Genomic DNA, 21,515 nt, shown 5'->3' with positions numbered 1-21,515 from the left:
TATCAAAAATCTTTGGGTTTATCTATTGGAATCTATTCTTAGAAGTATTTCGGGGCGATATGCGCAAAAATAAGAAAATTTATCGTGAGGAGATGGCTGAATTATATGCGTTTAAAATTGGACCACTTTTCGTTACATACCATTCTATCACAGGCGCTATGAAATCAACACCCACTACATCTATGGAAGCCATGCTTCATCTATCTTCATTGCACAAACATGTTATGAGGAAGGCGAGACTTGGCTCTCTGTGAGTGCTAAAGGGTAAACCACTATTTGATGGGGATTTAAATGGTCACTTGAGTATAATAAAGGAACTCAAACTAAACTCTGTCTTGACAACAGTTCAAGATAAACTAAACCGAACTTCGATATCTCATATGAGGTCCACATAGTGGATCGTCAGATACGGGATGTAGGGGGTCCCAAAGTACCTCAAGGTACAGTATCATTCTATATAGATGGTTCTAAAATGGGTGAGCTGACTGGCTCGGGAGTCTACGACCAAGAATTAAAGAAGCGATTTCAATGGGAAAGTGGCCTACAGTTTTACAGGCAGAGATATTTGTAATATACACTTGCTCGGAGGTCTGTAGGAAACGAAACTACAGACATGGAAAAATCGCAATTTTTTTCAGACAGCTAAGCAGCACTGTTGTCATTAAGGTCGTCAAAATGTGATTCCAAACTGGTTTAGGAGTGCATCACATCTTTACCACATTTGGCAACGCGGAATAGAGTAAGGATATTCTGGATACCAGGCTACCAAGGAATGGTAACGAAGCGGCCGACGAATCAGCCAGGCGTGGTTCATCAAACAGGGGGTGACCAATGTGGTCAAAACTACTTTAATTGGTCATTAGTGATCTAGACCCGCAAATCCAAGTAATGTTGAACGTATTTGAATATGTATTACATCATTCGGACAGCATAGGGTTACCAGTTTATATAGAAATTTGCTGTGTGACCACACTCTTCAACCCGTAACTCCGGAACCGGAAATCCGATCAACTAAAAATTCAATAGCGTCTTTTGGGAGCGTTATACCGTTAATTTGAAGCTGAGTTTGTCCAAATCGGTTCAGCCATCTCTGAGAAAATTGAGTTACTTTATTTGACACATACATATATACACACATATATACACACATACATACACACAGACATTTTACGATTTCGACGAACTGAATCGAATAAGATGTGACACTCGGCCCTCCGTTGGACAATCGATTTTTGGAGTGATTGCACAGCCTTTCTTGATATGAGAAAGGCAAAAATATCACGAGCGTAATCGATTTCTGACACCATGTAAGATGGCTATGAATGAATCAATTTATGTTTATATGCAGGTAGTGCCTAATACAAAGGGAGGATACAAGGTCGTACACCGCTACCCAAAACCTGGATTGTAGTATTTTGTTCCAATTTTGTAATTTTCTTAGACATAATTTGTAATTTATTTGTACTTGGTACAAAATTTCAAATTGTTCAACCATACCCGAATAAAAATGTATAACGGAATTACAACGATATTCATTGTTACATCACAATGAAAAACGATGTAAAAGAATCAGATATTATGCAAAATGTACATTGAAAATACAATCAAATGTTTTGTTTCTACAATCAATTTCGTTGTAAAACCGATTTTTACATAAAAAACCTGTTTTAATCCACCTAGTGGTACAATTGCGCCTTTCTCATTTATCCAAACTATGATTCATTAGCTGGTTTTGTCCAATAGAATTGTGGAAATGTCTATTACATTCTTATTTCACTTACCACGTATCCCACGACTACCACGAAAGTAGACGCTGACTCACTTTAAACAAAAATGTTTAGAGGAAACCGGGGCTGGTTTGCGGTGTGTTCAGTTTCCCTTTTTTAGCGCTTTGATGTAGATAGATCTTGCAAAATAGAATATGCGGCTATAGCCAACATCCCTGAATTTTATCAAAGTGTTTGTTGTATTGTCTTTGTTTTTGTAGACAAAAATGTGTGACGCGGAAATCCCACCAATTTACCCCGGCCCCGGGGTAAGTTGGCGGTATGTATGAGTACGCCAGAAAATGGAGATTCAATTATATCAAAGGTTCGCGCTGAATGTCTTTTCAATAAAATTGTATATTAACCGACAACTGCCAATATATTTCAGGCTCAATACCCCGGCATTTTACTTTGACGCGTATCCCATATTCAAAAGCATATTTTTGAAATTCTTTAGGCCGATTTGGCCGAAGTAAATATCCCCTTTATTGACGAGATACACAAAGTTTTACTTTGGAGTGAATTCCAAAAATAAAAATATTTGATGCCTATATTTGCACTGCAAATAGTAGCACAAACTTGCCCCGCGTGCGTCGCCGCCATATTACTTCAACCGCATATTTTACAAAAAACTATTTAAAAGATAACTTTAATTCATGGATAGAGATTTAATATCTATACGGATACTGAAAGCTCTTTTTACGCACTATCGAAAAATAAAATAAAAAAGAATGAAAAATCGTGAAATAAAAAGTTAGCAAACAAAACCTTTAGCAGTCGTAGCAATATTGAATCATACTTCTACTTACTTGATACATGTTTATGTTCCGCCGAACATACTCGTGACATTTGTTGTCTTTTATCCTCGCTTTTGTCTTTTTTTGATGATCGACCACGCAGGCCACAAACTGGCCCGGATGTTCACGATTGCCAGCCTGTAAAATGAAAATATTTAACTAGATTTCTCTTATACATCACATTATATATAATATCTTTTTACCAAAGTTGTAAAAACTGGAAAATGTTCCACAAATCGGTAAAATGGGACGCCGTGGCAAAAAAAAGTGAGTTTGAAAATAATAATGAATAAAATTCGCAAAAAAACGAAAAGCGTCATTTTTGTGTAAATTCATAGAAAGTACTGAAACAAAAACATTGATGTTACTATAAAAGATGGGTGGGTAATGTCTAGCACATTATCCACCCATCTTTTATAGTAAGTATAGGAAATATGTGAGAATGTTTCAAGTTTTTCTTTACAATAATTATGGTGGTTCTGAAAAGAACCTTTGTTGTTGGCGTCTGCGTTGATAGGGGATTCTAAGCTCGTTGAGACATTCATTCATGAAATGAACAAAGTTCATATTATCTTGCTTTGAAATATCAATGATAAAATCTCTCAAAAGAACCATCGGAATCTTTTTCCTAGCGTACAGAAATGAATCACGCTTAGCGAAAAACTAGGGGCGGGTAATGTCTGGGACATAACCGCTATGATCATATTCTTAAAATTCTGCTTGTATCTCTTTCAAATGGCTAAATTTTACGCATTAAGTTCGATTCACCGGGCTCAGCGAAATTTTACTGGGGATCCCGTTCGTTAATCTATTCAGTAAAACAATTTTATTAACGAGTTCTCCGCATTGAATACAGGTCAATAATTTCATATAATGATTTCAACAAGCAGACAATGTATGACTTGTATGACAGGTGGGAGTGTTTTGAAGTGGTTTTAGTGGAGGTAACAACATAAAATCGTGTATTGGACATTTTTTACAATGATTATCCTTAACCCTGCAAAACCACGGCGTTGGCAGCAGAGGGTTAAATAGTTTGGAAGAGATGACAGTTATTACATGATAACTAAAAATTGTTTTATAAATTGCAAAGTTATTGCCGTGTTAACCTGAAAGTTTGTCATTTCATTCATATAGGAACAATCATTGAAATTATGTCAATTTATGCTTTGCAAGATTTTAAATAACTTCGAAGTATGGTCACGACATCTCTGTTATGTCATATACATTAACAACTCATCTTTTTCCATTCAGTACAACGGCAGAAATTCACGTTTAAAAAATCGGGTAAATTTCCGGCAGAAAATTTTGAAACGGGACCCCTATATTGAAACGTTAGAAGTATTCTACTTCAAAACATTTTCTTATGATTCACTGGTAAAAGTACAGAATTAACAAGCGCAAACTTAATACTAGTTAATAAAAGAAACTTTCTAATTAAATTCTTTTTCCATTTTGCATTCGTCCTAATAAGGCTGGTTTGTAGATAACTATGGTGGTACAAGACGAGAATCTTTTGAAACGATTCAAACCTTGCCGAAGATTGTTTGACTGCGTACACACAAATGATCATTCCCCTTTCGCAGCTCACACCGAATGAGCACGCTTTGCATCAAGGCGTTCCTATTTATTAACTTTTCGTTGCAGATGGAAGGCCATCCTTTTGTGCGATAAATGAAAATATTTTCATCATTCGTTTTGGTGTAGCTTTCGCTTAGTGGCAGAGTTGCCACATTCACTGATTTGCTTGGAAGGAATTGCAATAATCTTTAGGTTTGTAGATTTAGGTTTGTAGATTAGGTTTGTAGATTAAGAAACGCGTGAATTTACTTACCTTCTTCGGGCAGCTTTCTTGGCAGGTTTGGCGGCCTTCTTTGGCTTTGGGGTCTTCGGCTTGTTCGCTGCAGCCTTCGATGTTTTGGTGGCATTTTTAGTGGCTGTTGCTACCGCCTTTCAGTGACTGCGTTTCTTAGCCTTTGGCTTTTTGGTCTTCTCACCTCCACCAACGTTTTTCTTCTTCTCTCCGGTGGTGGCCGATTTGATTGGTCGTCCGATGCAGCTTCTTACGACCACGCACGTCTGTTATGCATTGCGTCTTACACACGTCTGGCTTTGAGAAAAGCTGCGACACCTCTATTTATAGGTTTTATCATTAATGTTGATTCTCATTTAAAGTAGTTTTTGAACTATTTAAACAAATTTTATATAGCGAACAACGTATCGGTAGCAAGCGTTGAGCGTTTTCCTTCCGAGTTATGAAACAAGATTGGCAATCCGTTCCAAAATTTAATACAACATTATTTGTATTTTCGACAAAAGGCCGAAGAAATTGATTAAATCCATTCAGTACAACAAAAAATATAAGTGTGCAAAATCTTACATCATTTTTCTTCCGAAATTTTGAAAAGGGGCCCCTATATTGAAAGGTAAGTCGTTAGTCACGACAAAAACTGTTGTTAACAATGATAACTGTTGTAAATGCAATGTTTCGACTATCAATTACGATGTTCCGTTCTGTCCGGGTACCCTCATCGCACGGTGATAGTTGCCTGATAATTTCTTATATATTTAAAGTTTTTTTAGCTCAGTGTAGCTATAGCTAGATACATTGTTCATACGTGTAGCTGCTTGCACCGCTGGGTTAAATTTGTATGTTTCTGAGCTCTGTTTGACAGTTATGCTGCGCAGCGCGAGAATCTCAACTGAAGCGAGCATATAGTTTGTTTTCGTTTCAGTTGCCGGGGTTGTTGGAAGGTTTTTATTTTTAGATTGTGAAATTGTGGAGCTTATATACTGTCAAGGATGGAACAAGCTGAAATCAACCCAGAAGATGATCGGTTAGTGGCCGAGATGGTTGCATTGGGAGAAGATGATACCAATGAGCCAGAGGACCTAGATGAGGAGGAAATTCCGATGACATCCAAGCAGGTATAAGGCTAGTCGGCTGTTCGTTGGAAGTGTTTTGTAGCTTGTTTATAAATTATGACGTTTACAGGTGCTGGATACGTTACAGCGGGCATGGGTGAATGAAAAGTTTGCCGTTCAAATTCTGCCGTACGAGGAAGCTATTGTGGACATGGTAATGAGCCAGCTTGTGTACATGGAAGAAAATTTAGCCAACACAAACAAGAATGAAATGTTATACATAGCTCATCGGATGGAAGTTGAACGGATTAGGTACGTGTTGGCTAGCTACCATCGCTGTAGGTTGCAGAAGATCGAAGAGTATGCGTTTCATATTCTCGACGAGGAATCCAAGCGATCGCCGGACAGTAAGAGACTTTCCCCGGGAGAGCTTCAGTTTGCAACTGATTTTTACAAAGGTATCGAAACGCATTTTTATCAGTTAGCGGTTAGACATATTCCCCAGAATCATCAGGATGATGAGCATGTGCGAAAAGTCGTTCCCAACATCGACAGTCACGTGTTTATTCGCGCGAAGGAAAATGTCGCCGAGTTTTCGATCAGTGCCGATCACGAGACAATCAACATTGCTGCGGGTTCGATTCATATGTTTAAGTACCGCGATGTGGAACCACTGGTGTTAGAAGGGATTGTGGAATTATTATAGGATAAAAAATAAACACTACGTTTAGGAGTGCACGTGATAGTTCTAGTACTGCACTCACCTTGAGATATTTCGTCAATGCCATGGCAACGAAATGTTTGGCTCGTTGTTTTTGTATTTTCTCATTAAGCTAACAAATAAAAACAATGTTGTGATCATCAAATGTAGTTTTTAATAGTAAAACAAAGTTTTTTTCGAGACTCGATGGCTCACAAATGGAATCATAATTTTCCCAAAATTGCTCGTGAGGCTGGTTTTACTATTCGAGAACTATCAACAGGACACTGTATCGATTGGAGATTCATCGGTAAGTTGGTTAATCGTGTTTTATTTTTGCAATTATATAATGAGATATTTTGGCAGCTTCGATTGATCCGTACGCAATCGTGGGCGAAAAAGATTACGAAAAACTAGACGAATTCATTCCTCACCTTTCCGAAGTTCCAATCGGTTCGGTGCTTCAAAATCGAATATTGGATCCAGCGATTGGCAAATATTTCATTTTGGCCCAATTCAGTATTCAGTATTTGTTGTTTTGTAAACAGTTTCTAGACGAAACTATTGTAGAAATAAGGAACTCGGCCCAGGATGTTCAGAGAGATAACAGCCGACTGGAAAAGATGTGTCGAAGAAAGAATGAAGAATTGAGCGCATTACATCGGAAATTGCAAAAGGTAGAAAATCAAACCCAACAAATGGTTTATCCATGTACGAAGTGCACGAAAAATTTCATAAGTATGGAACTGCTCAATGCACACGTAGCCCGAAAGCATGTTGAACTTGGAACTAGTACCACAAATGAATTAAAATCAGGTACCAATCGTAAATTGTCTGAGACAGATACACATCTCATCAACACCATCAAGCTGGAGTTAGAAGTTAAGCAACTCAAGGAAAGGCTCAATGCCGCGGAAAAGGATTTAATGGATCAACGTAGTCGGGAGTATCATTGCCACGGCTGCAGCAGGGAGGTACGAACCGGTGATAGGGATCAGAATGATCACTGCAGGAGTAACATTGATCATCACAATGTTGGTATTCAGACTAATCTGGAAGATACGAAAGATGTTAATGAGCAGGAAGTTCAGACTAGTAAGTCAGAAATTTCACCGTGGTAAGTATTTAAACTAGACAGAAATGAATACGCATTGATTTAATAAAATATTATTTCCAGCGTATCAACACGTGCTTCGCCATCGCCAACACGGCATCAGTTACCGCCGTTGGACTACATCTCTAAAACTGACCTGGAAGCTATCGTAAGAGAACAGAAAGAACAGTTTGAAAGCTGGAAAGCTTTGGAACGAGAAAAGTTTAACCAAGAAATTGAAAATGTCCGTCAAAATATGACCGACGCGTTACGGGAGTTGGAACAACGTGATCGAATAAATGCAACCGTTGCATCTCATAATCATTCTATGCTACCTGTCGAACAAAACCCAGCACTGGATAGTATATGGAAGGAACGGTACCATGAGCTGGAGCGGATGTATCAGAATAGCCAGAAACAGGTTCGAGAAACGGTAGAAAATGTCGAGTTGGTTTATGAGGATAAAATTAAACAATTTGAACGAATGATGGAGCAACGCGCGTTGGCCGTTAAAAAGGCAGATGCGTCAACAAATACTCTAGAGCAACGTTCAATCGAATTAAACGTAGTAGAAAAAGATGAAGAACCTTTATCGTCAGCAATTTTAAGTGAGCAGACAATTATACCTAAGACGGAAGCGGAAGAAGCGTTATGTATTGATGAGGCAATCGAAAGTAATATCTCTTCGGAAGAAACGGAAGAGATTGAGAGCGATGAAGAAATAAGGACACTGGAAACAGCTAGAAGAGAACTACTAGCACGAGAGGACGCGAGTCCAACCGAGAAAAATCTGGAAAAGTGCAACAAATTAGAAAAACCACCCATTTCACCTAAAAAAATAATAATGAGCACTTTCAAAAGTCGTCTCAAAGGCTTAGGAATTGACTCCAAAACCAGGTTACTGCCGAAAGAGGATCTTAATTTGGCCTCTGTAGTACTAGCAGAACGTCGGGATGCCAATAAGAAGAAAAATCGAAATTTCTTTATTATGAGAAATCAACTGGTCGCCAAAGTAGATCAGCTCGCCAGAAGCAAAATGGGAGAGACGATCAAACAAACGTCCAACTTGAGTACCGGTAACCAACCTATTGAATCTGGAAAACGAGAATCTATCGCTCTTCCAGTGAGACCAAATATCAAGTCGCGGTCGCCTCTACCAAGTTCGACAAGAAAACCATCGATTGAAATACTTCCCAGCAAACTTAAACTTACAACGGCTGATAGGTTGACGGTTTCATCCGGTTCCACTGCAAACCCCTTCAAAGTAAAGCCAGTTCTTACTTCGTCCTCATTAGTAACTGTTCCAGAAATAAAACTCACCAACGACGATGTAATAACTGTTCAAGCGGAAATTAATCCCATTCCTGATATATTGCCTAGCAGTCCGGTTCCCCTTCTAAGATCAACTCGAAAACCCGAGTACGAGCGACATTTGGAACGATTACTCGAAACGCCAGTTAAGCGAGTTCGAACACCACCCGAAAGTATCATCACTCAGGAGCACAAGCATGAGCGGGACGATTCAGATTTGAGTATTCTTTTAGATGCAGTACCCTTGCAAACTAAACCACCAGTTCCCAAAAAGAGAGTATTGTTTAACTTGGAAAGTAAAGCATCTAATGACACGAATCTTGCGACTGGACCATCGCTGTCCAAAGCCGAAGATGAGTCCGATTGGAATATTAGTAGTTTTGAAGATGAAAAATAGTTACAGAAATTCGGATAATAAAAGCTAGCACACAAATTACAGGATTTCCTTACCGATGTACTTTATCTACAGCCTCCTTTTACCATAAGTAGATCATAACCAAGCTTTATTTTCGCCTCCTGTGGCAAACCTGTGTCCAACCAGGTTCCGTATCCTCTTCTAAAAAGTCAGACGTAGAGCCATGTATACTCGGTGTTGTGCTCGTACCGACAGCTCCTGTCGTTGGTACAGATTCCATATCTTGGTCCTGATAATCCATTTCATCGTCCTCGGTACCGCTGCTATCATCCAAATGTTGCATTTTAATCCGATTACCCGATTTAATCCAATTCTCGCATGGTCCTAATCGGGATAATTCTGCCTTTATCTGGTCTACTTTGTTCTCTTTCAGTAAGCTAAGGTGCCTCATTAAAATATCGCTAATTTCTGAAAAGGGTTGACCGTTTAAGGTTAATTAAAATTACAGACAGATTAAAGCATGTCAATTACCGTCAATCGATTCATCCTCACAGATGGTTTCGAATTCTTGATCCATGATCTCCTCGAGAACTTCCCGCAAATCGTGAGAATCAACTTTTTTATTTTCCGTACAAAAGCAAGTAATATAGTCTATGATTTCCAACGCGGTCTAAAATATAGGAAAGTGCTGTAAGATGAAGTACTCGTCGTTTAAGTAATGACTTACGTTCACACCCAACGATCCACCCATTCCGTGTTCCACCGCGAGACGAAGTGCTGTCCATCGATTGAAAACATTCTCGACTACTTCCTTGAACTGCGCCTGAAGCTGGGCAAGCGATGGTGGTACGATAGCCATTGTAGCTAACGTATCTATCACTTTTTACAACAGATTTTACAATAATTCTATTTTTTCACTGGTTTTGTCTGCCGAAATATAACACGAAAAGAGTATCTGCGTGGACGGCATGGATCCCCTAACAGGTTGTAAACAAAAATTGGCACATTTCCTGTCAAGTCGATACCCAACGAATTTGAGCTGCTAGGGGTGACGATGTGGTGAAATGGCTGGAATAAGAAATGTTCAATGTCTCTGGTACAACTATAATATGTGAACCCGAGTAGAAATGTATAGAGAAATTATTTTCGCTGTAACATTATATATTATCAATAATGTTGTTGCAGTTTGTGTTTTTTGGCCCGAGGAACTGTGCCTCATAAACGCCAGTGGCTGTGGCGGTTAGTCGTTACAAGTCGTTACATTTTTATCCTTCCATTCGAACGAATTTCAGTTTGTTTTTCATTTCATCATTATTCACTCCATTTTATCATGTACTATGTCTTGTATACTTCTTTTATCATCCCCATTAGACCGGCAACAATTTTGACTTTTTAATGTAGAATACATTTAAGGTTTCAATATAGGGGTCCCGTTTCAAAATATCGGCTGCGGCGCCGCGTCAGATTTTGAACGTTAATAACTTTTATCATACTTAACAGAATGATTTGATTTTTAGACCAATTTGTTGCAAATATGTTCCTCTATGCTGTATTAAAATTTGAAGTATGTATAACATGTACTAATAACAAAAAAAATGTGTTTTGAAAAATCTTTCGAAAACGACTCGGAAAAGTGAAAATTTTCAGCCCATCCCGCACAGAGCCGTCGTTATGGTAGACCAACCGAACAATAAAATAATGAAAAGTTTATATATAGGTCCATTACATGTTTGTTCGTATGGTTATTCGCATTGGGTTGCTTGACGAGAGCACTTGGTGGGGGAAAGACGGCATATTCCTTTGGTTAGGCCATTAGAAGCCGGACGGAAAGGAAAGGCTCATGCACGGCACGAGAACGAGCGAGAAAGCGATAGTAGTGCATATTAGCGCGATTATATAAATATCTGTCGGTCGGTTTTTCTCATCATTCGTATTCGTTCAAGCACTAGCAAGCAGCCAGTCCATCGAAGAAAAGCAGTCGGCGATGACGACGGCGGAAAAAGTGCCCCAGCTACTGGTGACTCATCGCAACCCGATCAGGAACTGTCGCCCTGCAAGAATTTCGCCCCAACTAAAGGGCAACAGAGTAGGCTATAGTTCCAGCGTCTGGGTCGTGAGATTGTGCAGGACTGCAAAGTCGAGCTACGCTTACAAAGCTCAGTCGTAATGATGCCCCGAGAAGCCAACGATGCCTACTTGGTCGGTTTGTTCGAGAATGCAAAATAGTGCTTTCTAGCTCACCGTGTCCGCGGGGAGTGCGTCTGAATTATGCTCCCGCAATAAAACAATAAACGGTTCTTTACAGGACCAATTAATTGTGTTCTAATAAGAGTTAAACTGAAATTTACATTTTATGGTGTATAACAAATAATTTTCAGAAAGCAATATAAGAAATACGATGTGTGGAAAGAAAGAAAGAGAATTTAAATTATCTTCTCTCGCTCGTTTTCGTGCACTGCTTTTCCATTCCTTTCTGCTGCTACTACCATCATAACTAAAACGAATGTGCGTGTTCCCCCACCATCTCATGACCAGTGTTGCCACAATTGCATGTCGCTATTACAATTTGAATTATTTTATTGATCCTCTCTAGTATTGATAAAATATAGAACGTGCAAAGTACACTAGTCGCATGCTTTTATTCGAACTTTTTGGCAGCCTCCGTTGATTAACTGCATAAATCGATTTGTTTGTGCAGCTCCTTGCTAGTAGCAAACTAAATAGCCTTTATCAGCGCTAACAAATAACACGAAAGAATTTAAATTTGTGAAAATCTTCTCCTTCCTTCTTTTCAAATCTGCAACATTCTTTGAAAATATTGTTTGAATGTTGTTATTGAAAAACTGAACATGCAAGTTTGCTAGCATTGGCCACTAGATTGAAGGCGATGGAAAGACAGAATATTCGTTTTGGTTATGCTAGTATTGGTAGCCGAACGGAAAGGAAAGGCGCAGGAATGGCACGAAAACGAGCGAGAGAGCGATAGTAGTGCTTTCTCGTATATGAATATTGGTCGTTCGGTTTTTCTCATCATTCGTATTCGTTCAAGCACTAGCAAGCAGCCAGTCCACCGAAGGAAAGCAGTTGGCAATAGCGACGGACGGAAAAAGTGCCCCAGCTACTGGTGACTCATCGGAACTGTCGCCCTGCAAGAATTTCGCCCCAACTAAAGGGCAACAGAGTAGGCTATCGTTCCAGCGTCTGGGTCGTGAGATTGTGCAGGACTGCAAAGTCGAGCTACGCTTACAAAGCTCAGTCGTAATGATGCCCCGAGAAGCCAACGATGCCTACTTGGTCGGTTTGTTCGAGAATGCAAAATAGTGCTTTCTAGCTCACCGTGTCCGCGGGGAGTGCGTCTGAATTATGCTCCCGCAATAAAACAATAAACGGTTCTTTACAGGACCAATTAATTGTGTTCTAATAAGAGTTCAACTGAAATTTACATTTTATGGTGTATAACAAATAATTTTCAGAAAGCAATATAAGAAATACGATGTGTGGAAAGAAAGAAAGAGAATTTAAATTATCTTCTCTCGCTCGTTTTCGTGCACTGCTTTTCCATTCCTTTCTGCTGCTACTACCATCATAACTAAAACGAATGTGCGTGTTCCCCCACCATCTCATGGCCAGTGTTGCCACAATTGCATGTCGCTATAACAATTTGAATTATTTTATTGATCCTCTCTAGTATTGATAAAATATAGAACATGCAAAGTACACTAGTCGCATGCTTTTATTCGAACTTTTTGGCAGCCTCCGTTGATTAACTGCATAAATCGATTTGTTTGTGCAGCTCCTTGCTAGTAGCAAACTAAATAGCCTTTATCAGCGCTAACAAATAAAACAAAAGAATTTAAATTTGTGAAAATCTTCTCCTTCCTTCTTTTCAAATCTGCAACATTCTTTGAAAATATTGTTTGAATGTTGTTATTGAAAAACTGAACATGCAAGTTTGTTAGCACTGGCCACTAGATTGAAGGCGATGGAAAGACAGAATATTCGTTTTGGTTATGCTAGTATTGGTAGCCAAACGGAAAGGAATGGAACGAAAACGAGCGATAGTAGTGCTTTCTCGTGTGTTCATATATGAATATTGGTCGTTCGGTTTTTCTCATCATTCGTATTCGTTCAAGCACTAGCAAGCAGCCAGTCCACCGGAGGAAAGCAGTTGGCGATGATGACGGTCCGCAAAAGTGCCCCAGCTACTGGTGGCCCATCGCAACCAACTACCGATCAGGAACTGTCGCCATGCTAGTATTTCGCCCCAACTAAAGGGCAACGGAGCAACTAATCCGCTGGCTAACATTCCAGCGTCTGGTTCGTAAGGTTGTGTATTACTTCAAAGTCGAGCTACGCTTACAAAACTCAGCCGTAATGAAGCCACTGATGCCTACTTGGTCGGTTTGTGGGAGTGGGCGTAAATTACAATAAAAGCAACGGTTCTTTTTTAGGACCAATCAATTGTGTTCTAGTGAGAGTTAAACTGAAACTTTTATTTTAAGGTGTGTAGCAAATTTTCAACAAGCAACATAATACGTTGGGTGGAAAGAAGTAGCTTGCACACGGAACAAAAATTTAAATTATCCTCTCGCTCGTTTCGTGCACTGCTTTTCCATTCCTTTCTACTGTTATTATCAGTATTACCAAAACGAATGTGTTGTTGCATGTGTTTAAGAGAAACGTTGAAGTCGCATGCTTCTATTCAAGCTTTTTGGCAGCCCCCGTGAACTAACTGCATTAAATGATTTTTTGTGCAGCTCTGTGCTAGTAGCAAACAAAATGGCCCTACCAGTGTCTGATTCGTGAGATTGTGCAGGATTTCAAAGTCGAGCTAAGCTTATAAAGTTCAGCCGTAATGGTACCCGAAGAAGCCAGTCTTGTCGTTTTGTTCGAGGCTACAAAACAGTTCGCCAGGCACGTAACTATCATGCCAAAAATATCCAACGATCCAGCGCATCACCATCAACACCAACGCCGATACCAAAGGTTCTTTTCAGAACCACCATTATTACCATAGAGAATTATTTGAAAATTTCCCATTCAAACGTGATTCTGTTGAATATTATTAGATTTAAATTAACGTCTCGAATTGAAATCACGACGCTCCGGTTATGTGACAGACATTACCCACCCATCTTTTTTTATTGTGACCACGACACCCCATTTCAATATTTCTGAATGAACAGAAGGTCGAGTTTGGAAAGTTTGTAACTTTCATTGTACTTAACCAAATTACAAAATGTTCGCACTAATGATTCAGAAATATGATCAGGAATCTTCTGTTAGATTTGTAAGTATGTATAATTTACATGAATAAAGAAAAATTGATTTTCAGGAATCAATTATTATCTGTTCTTCCATTGGCCAGTACTACGCGACTTCCTCATGCTAACAATTAATTTCATCGTTAGCCATCTCCCTCACCAAGGCCAACAACGCCAACAAAACCGGTCCTTTTCAGGACCACCATCAATTTTGTAAAGAATAATTTGAAATATTCCTCGCCCAAATCACCTTTTGTCCGAAAATTCCAATGAGTATCAACATATTTGAAGAACGTGTTCCTTATGTATTCTACATCTCTCCGGTTATGTCGCAGACATTACCCACCCATCTTTTTTTCGAAACACTGCAAATTCGAATGGTAATTGGTAATGATAATCATATGCAAAATATGAGCTTTTTCTGATGACTCTAGTTCACCCACAAAGGGTTTCAAGTTTCTATAGTAATATATATGGAAACTCGGAAATAAAATCTAAAATTCCAATAAAAAATTTCACAGTAACGCTACGTACCTCAAAACTTATGGTCGCGTAGTTTATTTTATAACGAATAGCTTTGTTGAAGATTGCATATTGATTGGGGGTTCCCCTAAAAAGTTTCCCTAACTTTGAAGACCAACCAATTTTTTTTGAAATCTCCTATTCTAAGCATGTGCGAGAAAGAGAGTCAACACATAACTTTATATGAGAATATTTTTTGTGCTGCAAAATCGGATCAATTTGCAGTCTTCGGTAATATTGATCCTTACACCTTATGCTATATATTTGCAGATTTTGGGATGCACAAGATGATACTGGCATTTTGTACTGAATTTATTGTTTCAATTGGGTCATTAAATGAGAAAAAAATAGTTTTTTATTACTTACATCGATAAAGCTGATTTTCGTGATTGCAACAATGGTTTTTTCCAACTTAGGAAACGTGAAAATAATATTAAAATTTAAAATAAAGAAATATGTTGACAGTCTGGATTTGACACTATAGGAAGGATTTGACATATCGAATTTCACGACAAATGATGCCCTGTCAGAAAAAATTGGGGCATGATTTCTCGGTTTTCCCGGAGGGTTATTTTTATTTGACATAAACACCATCCATTGCATATAGTTTTTTTTTATTTTGGGTGTTGTCCTGATAGGCCAGATGTAAACAATCGCAGTTTTCCTATGTATGGTTGCCAAGTTTACATGAGATTTATTTTAAAAAACAAAAAAAAAATCGTTTTTACGTATTACAACGAATTTTTTTTTGAAATAATGTTATATTATGTATATTGGACCTAAAATTTATCGAATGGAACGGAAAACTATATATAGCTTAATGACCCAATTGCCTATTTTTCATATATTTTCACATACAAACTTGAAAACTCCTGTGAGTGAATTTAAGTTTTCGAAAAAAGCTAATATTTGACAAGAGGCACGTGAAGCCAATTACTATTTGATTTAACAGTGTTCCGAAAAAAAGTCAAAATCAAATCCCCATCGAAGTGATTTCGCACGTGCGTGTATTTTATACAGTATAGCAGCATGTTTTCCGTTGTGTCTTTTTCATCACAAAGATCGCATTCTTCCGAATATTTTTTGAAATTTTTATTTAAACGATCGCCGGAAAAACTTTACACAGACACGGCAGAATACATAAAACATTCGCGGCGTGATGAAAAATTGAACGATATCGTTTTATTAATATATAAGCAATACTCCTCATAAACGGCTATCCGAAGTTTAATTTGCATATTTAACCAATCGCACTAATGCAACAAATGATAAATCTTTACAAATTGGGTCCTTAAGCTATATATAGTTTTCCGTCCCATTCGATAAATATTAGGTCCAATATTATATATAATATAACATAATTTAAAAAAAAATTCGTTGTAATACGCAAAAACGATTTTTTTGTTTTTTAAAATAAATCTTATGTAAACATAGATAACCATACATAGGAAAACTGCAGTTGTTTCAGGCATATCAAGATAATAACCTCCAAAATGAAAAAAAAACTCTCGCGTTTTTTTGAAGAGGGCCAATAAGCATGCTGTCAAAATTCACTTTGAAAGGAAATTCTGGACAAACCATTAGTCGCCAATTACAAATCACAACAGCAGACGAAAGAGAAAACTTTTCTTTTTCATAAATTGTTAACATCCATTCTCGGCGAGCTACGGTTTGTCCGGAATTTTCTCTCAAAGTGAATTTTGACAGCATGCTTATTGGCCGTTTACAAAAAACACGTGAGAACTATATACATTGGATGGTGCTTACAACGACCTGATCTGATACCAAAGGCAAAGATTAAATGCATGCAATAAGTGAATTATTTTTCACCACATTTCAGGGAACCGATAAAATATTCTGTAGTAACTATATGGAATTCGCGATTCGTCTACTTTATTTGGTTCAATGCCCGTACATGATTTATTCATTGAAATAATTATCCGATGGCGGAAATCAACATATCCAGAATAGAGAAACTCGGTATGGTTTTTGTCAATATCAATACATGGCATTCGATATTGAACAGTATTTTCCATTTGGGTTTGATAAGTTTGCCACTATGCTTCAAACCAAACATCTTCACGCTTACACGCTCTTGCATAGGCTGTTGATAAGTCCAGTCGGAAAACGAACCGGAATTCTGGCTGGCGACTTGTATGAACCTTTGCAAGTCAAAGCACACGTAAGCTTGTATAGAACAAGATAGATCAACCTATTACGAGGTGGAATCGGGGAATCAAAACTATCGAAGAGTTAATTTTTCTGAGAACACTTTGTGATGTGCTAATGATGGTAGCATTAAGATGGAAATGCGCGTTTCATCTGTGAATTCTCTTGATCTGCATATGTTAGTACGTTTCATCAAATCATGCAACGATGAATTCAATACATAATATTCGCCGAAAAAGGAGCTGAGTCGTCCCATAATGCGTGCAGTTCCCTACCAAAACTGGTTGCGTAGACGGTGCGGGGTTCCAAGACTGAACCGTTTATCACCAGCATACCATACGCCATTCAGATACCAGTAGAATTTTTTTTTAAGATTTGGTGAAATCAGCCGAACCGTGTGAAAGACATCGGTAAAACTACATTGCTCCAATAGTCGGACGATATGCTGTGAAAGAAAAGATAAATACCTATAAGTTTTTCTCTCACTGAAGGAAAATAAGAACGAAGCTAAAAGTTACCTATTGGATTAAAAACCATTCGATGCTAATTAAATTCATTTTGCTTTTTCCCGTCTCAGTTTTACGCAGGGTATCGCCAACGAGTACCAACAATCTGCAGCTTTATAGTGTTTTACAACACAGTCGGGCTCATTATAGGAACTTATATAGTTTCTGATACCGCTTAAACGACTCTCAACATTCGGGGTAGCTACTCCTAGAGATGATTATAGCGGATAATATCCGATTTTGTAAATTTGTCATCGTGTACCTCGCTCTGCCTCAACATGTGACAAAGTTGTTCTTCTAGAAGTTAAAATTATGTGCTTACCTTTGTTTCTACAGCCGATCTTCGTCCGGAGTAATTAGGTTGATACTTCTGGGACTAGTTTGGCAAAGTACACGCAAAAGAATTATCCATGTTTGTTTCAATAATTTGTTTCTTTATTTTTAATCTTGAATTTTTTGTTATAATAAATTAAAATTTCTTATTCAATCAACCAAAATAAAGTATTGATTCAATCTTACAAATTTTATTATCTGTGCGTTTCGAAAATCAACAAATTTATTTTTCCTTCCAAACAATTGTGTGGTTCAAACAAAAAATGCTAGCAATTGATTCAAACTAACTGACAGCATTATTCTGGCAACACTTAGTAGACTGACATGACAAAATAAAGGGACAGTTCAACAAAATTAAAAGTTGCTTACACGTGCCACCCATTTTGCTTTTGGATGTACCAACGATTCATTCTTGGTTTTCACGCGGTGCAGAAAAGTTTGTGATAATCCCGATGGTGGTAAGCGGCTAAAAAAGTTTAATTATTTAAGTGACGATTGTAGTGTAATTGTAGTGCGTGGTTCATCGTAAGCTTCGTCGTGTAAGTATCACTTTGCCATTTGTTTCGTCTCTAAAAATTTGAAAAATTAACTTAAATTTTCGAAAAAATACTAATGCTAAATAATTTACCGAATTATTTTATAAATTTATATATTTACAAGTTTCGAAAGTACTTACATGATTATTAGTATAGTTTATTGCATGTTCATTAGTATAGTTGTATAAAACTTTTTTGAGGTTATGGGGATTGTGTTTTATTCCATTCTTCGTTTACTAACGAATTGCGGACCCAGGTAGTAGAACATAAAATGCATGGAATGGAAGACCTTATCGAAGAGGTAAAATTCGATCATCTCAATGAAAGCCAAATTGAGCTCTACCAGCTTTTAACATCCTTCGGTATGTCGGATGAAAGTATCGGGAATTTTCTAGGTAAGTTGCTTTATTCGACGAATGTTTACACCCAGTCAAACTAGCCAGAATTTAGACTTTTATTCCCGATTCAAGTTCAAATGCAATAATAGTTTTCAATTCAGAATCCAACCTCTCCGAAAATTTAATTTCTGTTTGAATTCCAGCTAAAATAAAGCATCCAACTCTGCGATTTGGCCATTCCTGTCGTTCCAAAATAAACACTGCTTGTCACAATAGTTTGCTTCAAATAAGTAATATTTTACCAGTTTCGAGGAAAAAACAAGTAAAGTTTGATTACATTCTTAACGTTATCATTCAAAATTTAATATATAGGTAGGTAATATATTTAATCATAATACTACTTATTCAGTTCTAATTCAAACTTAATATTTCAGTTGCAATGGTATCAACCAACATTTTCTACTGATGTTAGTGGAAAGCGAGTTCGAGTGTCAAAATATCCCAAAGGTTGTTTATACGACAGGAACATTAACTACTGCCCCAAAACTGCTGTAAGTTTTAGTTCGAAACATATCGACCACAAAATCTCAGTAGCACTAGCTGAGACTGCAAGCGAAGAAATAATTTTCGCTCCTGCTGCAGGTTTGTTTTTAAAGCAATGTCTTATGATTGATATAATATATTTCTTACTTTTTCAGTTACAGAAGAGGAATATGAAGCCATAAAGTCCTGGCTGCGCCATCACGATGATGACTGGGAGGTATTGAGACAGAAGTGGAGCGAGCTAACACCTTACAGATTGAATGAAATCAAAACCCTTCCGGATCGAACAATTGACAATATTTTATCGGAATATCCTGCTCTTCGTAATCCTCAAGGTTATTCTTTGATTCAATCAGATTTTAAGTATAAGTTTTCGGGAAAAGAAGGTTCGCTGTTTGAATACTGGAAAAAGTTTCGTGAGCACATATTGCCAGCTTTTGAAGCGGATATCGCCGATCCTGGAGGTAGAGCCCTCTTGAAACACTTACTTAATGATGATATTAACGAAGGTATTTATAGATGTTTTATTATGCCATTCAAAACAAGTTGAATTATCACATTAAATAGCACCCTCTGTAAGTAAGATATAAACGCACGTTTACGTCGATTCGCTATATGTCATAAATCAAGAGACCAGTTATCCCAACATTCCCAAGCGATTCAACGTGAATGTACACTTTTCTTCTTTTCAAGGATTGCGCATATTTGTGTGATTGTTCAATTTTGTGTCATATTGATAATATCTGCACATAAAATTGTCTTTTACTTCCAGATAGTCAGGATTGCTTAACGTTTGTCTTGTTGGTGTATATACTACCCACTTCAAAAATCTTTTTCAAAGACAGTATTAGATGGAAGCCTTCATTTGCGGAATCACGAGAAGCATGTGTGATGCATGTTAAGTGCTTTCCGGATATTGAAACCAGAATTGGCCGACTCAACATACGTTACTCAGAAAAGAAACAGCCGAAGCGACCATTCATTGTAGTCGTGGGTCTTGAGATCGTACGGATAGAGGAATATCTGGTATACTTTGGCGACGTATATTATCGCTTTCATAGCTTTCAGAAGGCGCTTGACATGTTTTAAAATATTTAAAACCTACGAATTGCGTTTCCCACGCGAATGCTCTGGACCATGGGATCTTGTGAGCCACATTCTTTATGAATTTGACCTTCTCATCGACCACAATAAATTGAAAATTTCTCGTATTTCAAACTTGATTCATGCAGTACAATGATTACGTGCATAGTAATAAACTGCAACTGGAGAGCTGCCAGTTATTGGTACATTTAAAGAGAATGCACAGTAATCTTTCGTTTTATCGATGTAATCAAAATAACTGCAGTCGCATCTTATCAACATACTCTTCTTTCTACCATCATTTAAAAAACATTTTGTTCAGCACCCAGCGATCGATAGTAATCGAGAAATTGTACTAGAGAAAAACGAAAATGTTCACAATTATGAGCTTGCAGTGAGAATTCCTGTTACGAACAAAAGTGAAGTACACACTAACACGGATGAAAAAACGGTCGTTTCAATTCCTGAAAATGCACAGATGCATGGGATTGAAAATGCTATCGACGTAGACAATTTAATTCCAAATATAATTGCATTAAGTCTTGGTTTCACACTTAAATGGATAAGTAAGGATTCATTACCTAGGAAAATAGTATTTGATATACGAAAAGATATCGCAGCATTATTAATTCAGCCGATAAAACAAGCAGTTACCTCATTATCTGCAGTACAAGGTATATCATACGATTCTGAGATTGCACTTAAAAATATGTTCGATATGTTCAAAGAACAAACAGAGTATAAGTTTATCCAACGTTTGAAAGAGAACCAGATTTATGATGATCCTGTGGTGTACACCATAAACAATGAGTTAAGACCAGGAGTTTCGCGTGAAGTCCACGAAATGGTATATTTAGCAATCTTCAAACGTGCAGCATTTTAAGGTCTCTTTGATTTTTCTTCAACGTATAGGTAGAAGACCAGGTGCAGGGTGTGTTGCTGCCTATCAAGTTCCAGTTAAAGAAATATTTGGAATTACCTGGTATGTTGGACTGCATCATCGAACATCTTCAGCCATCCAATGACGGAATTGTCAGATCATTAGTGGACGGAACTATTTGGCAATCAAGGATAAGTACATTCGTCGATAGAGTAGTGATTCCCATTAACATTTATTTCGGTGACTTCAACACCAGCGACACTGTATTCTGGCTGCAACATCGATTTGCGGAATATACTACAATATCCCATGTTTACCTTCATACTTTTTGTCTAAGCTAGAAAATGTGTTAACAGCAGGTTATGTAAGGTCTTGCGACAGGAAGCTTTTTGAAAACGATAAAGTATTCCATCATCTAGTAGATGTTATTATCAATTTAGAGATAAATGGATTG

At 37.7% G+C, this 21,515-nt stretch overlaps 3 protein-coding genes and 1 long non-coding RNA gene across 4 annotated transcripts; 3 read left to right on the top strand and 1 right to left on the bottom strand.

The window, feature by feature from the left end:
• The first annotated feature begins 5,256 nt into the window (after positions 1–5,256).
• Positions 5,257–6,270, top strand: LOC131685790 (DNA replication complex GINS protein SLD5). Its single transcript, XM_058969739.1, has 2 exons — positions 5,257–5,491; positions 5,559–6,270. The coding sequence occupies exons 1-2, from the start codon at positions 5,366–5,368 to the stop codon at positions 6,132–6,134; spliced, it is 702 nt and encodes a 233-aa protein (XP_058825722.1). The 5' UTR covers positions 5,257–5,365; the 3' UTR covers positions 6,135–6,270.
• Positions 6,271–6,304: 34 nt separating this feature from the next.
• On the top strand, positions 6,305–8,965 carry LOC131685789 (cilium assembly protein DZIP1L-like). The gene is made up of 3 exons (XM_058969738.1): positions 6,305–6,438; positions 6,495–7,245; positions 7,306–8,965. The coding sequence occupies exons 1-3, from the start codon at positions 6,336–6,338 to the stop codon at positions 8,927–8,929; spliced, it is 2,478 nt and encodes an 825-aa protein (XP_058825721.1). The 5' UTR covers positions 6,305–6,335; the 3' UTR covers positions 8,930–8,965.
• Positions 8,966–9,878, bottom strand: LOC131685788 (uncharacterized). Its single transcript, XM_058969737.1, has 3 exons — positions 9,615–9,878; positions 9,419–9,557; positions 8,966–9,355 (listed from the first exon to the last, which is right to left on the bottom strand). The coding sequence occupies exons 1-3, from the start codon at positions 9,744–9,746 to the stop codon at positions 9,036–9,038; spliced, it is 591 nt and encodes a 196-aa protein (XP_058825720.1). The 5' UTR covers positions 9,747–9,878; the 3' UTR covers positions 8,966–9,035.
• Positions 9,879–19,004: 9,126 nt separating this feature from the next.
• On the top strand, positions 19,005–21,313 carry LOC131682161 (uncharacterized). Its single transcript, XR_009304034.1, has 4 exons — positions 19,005–19,197; positions 19,260–19,607; positions 19,871–21,028; positions 21,094–21,313. It is a non-coding gene; the product is annotated as an uncharacterized LOC131682161 (long non-coding RNA).
• Positions 21,314–21,515: the final 202 nt, after the last annotated feature.

The sequence above is a fragment of the Topomyia yanbarensis genome, chromosome 2 (genome assembly GCF_030247195.1).
Source record: "Topomyia yanbarensis strain Yona2022 chromosome 2, ASM3024719v1, whole genome shotgun sequence".
NCBI lineage: Eukaryota > Metazoa > Arthropoda > Insecta > Diptera > Culicidae > Topomyia > Topomyia yanbarensis.
The sequence above is the reverse complement of the archived record's forward strand: the minus strand, read 5'-3'. Positions and strand labels throughout refer to the sequence as shown.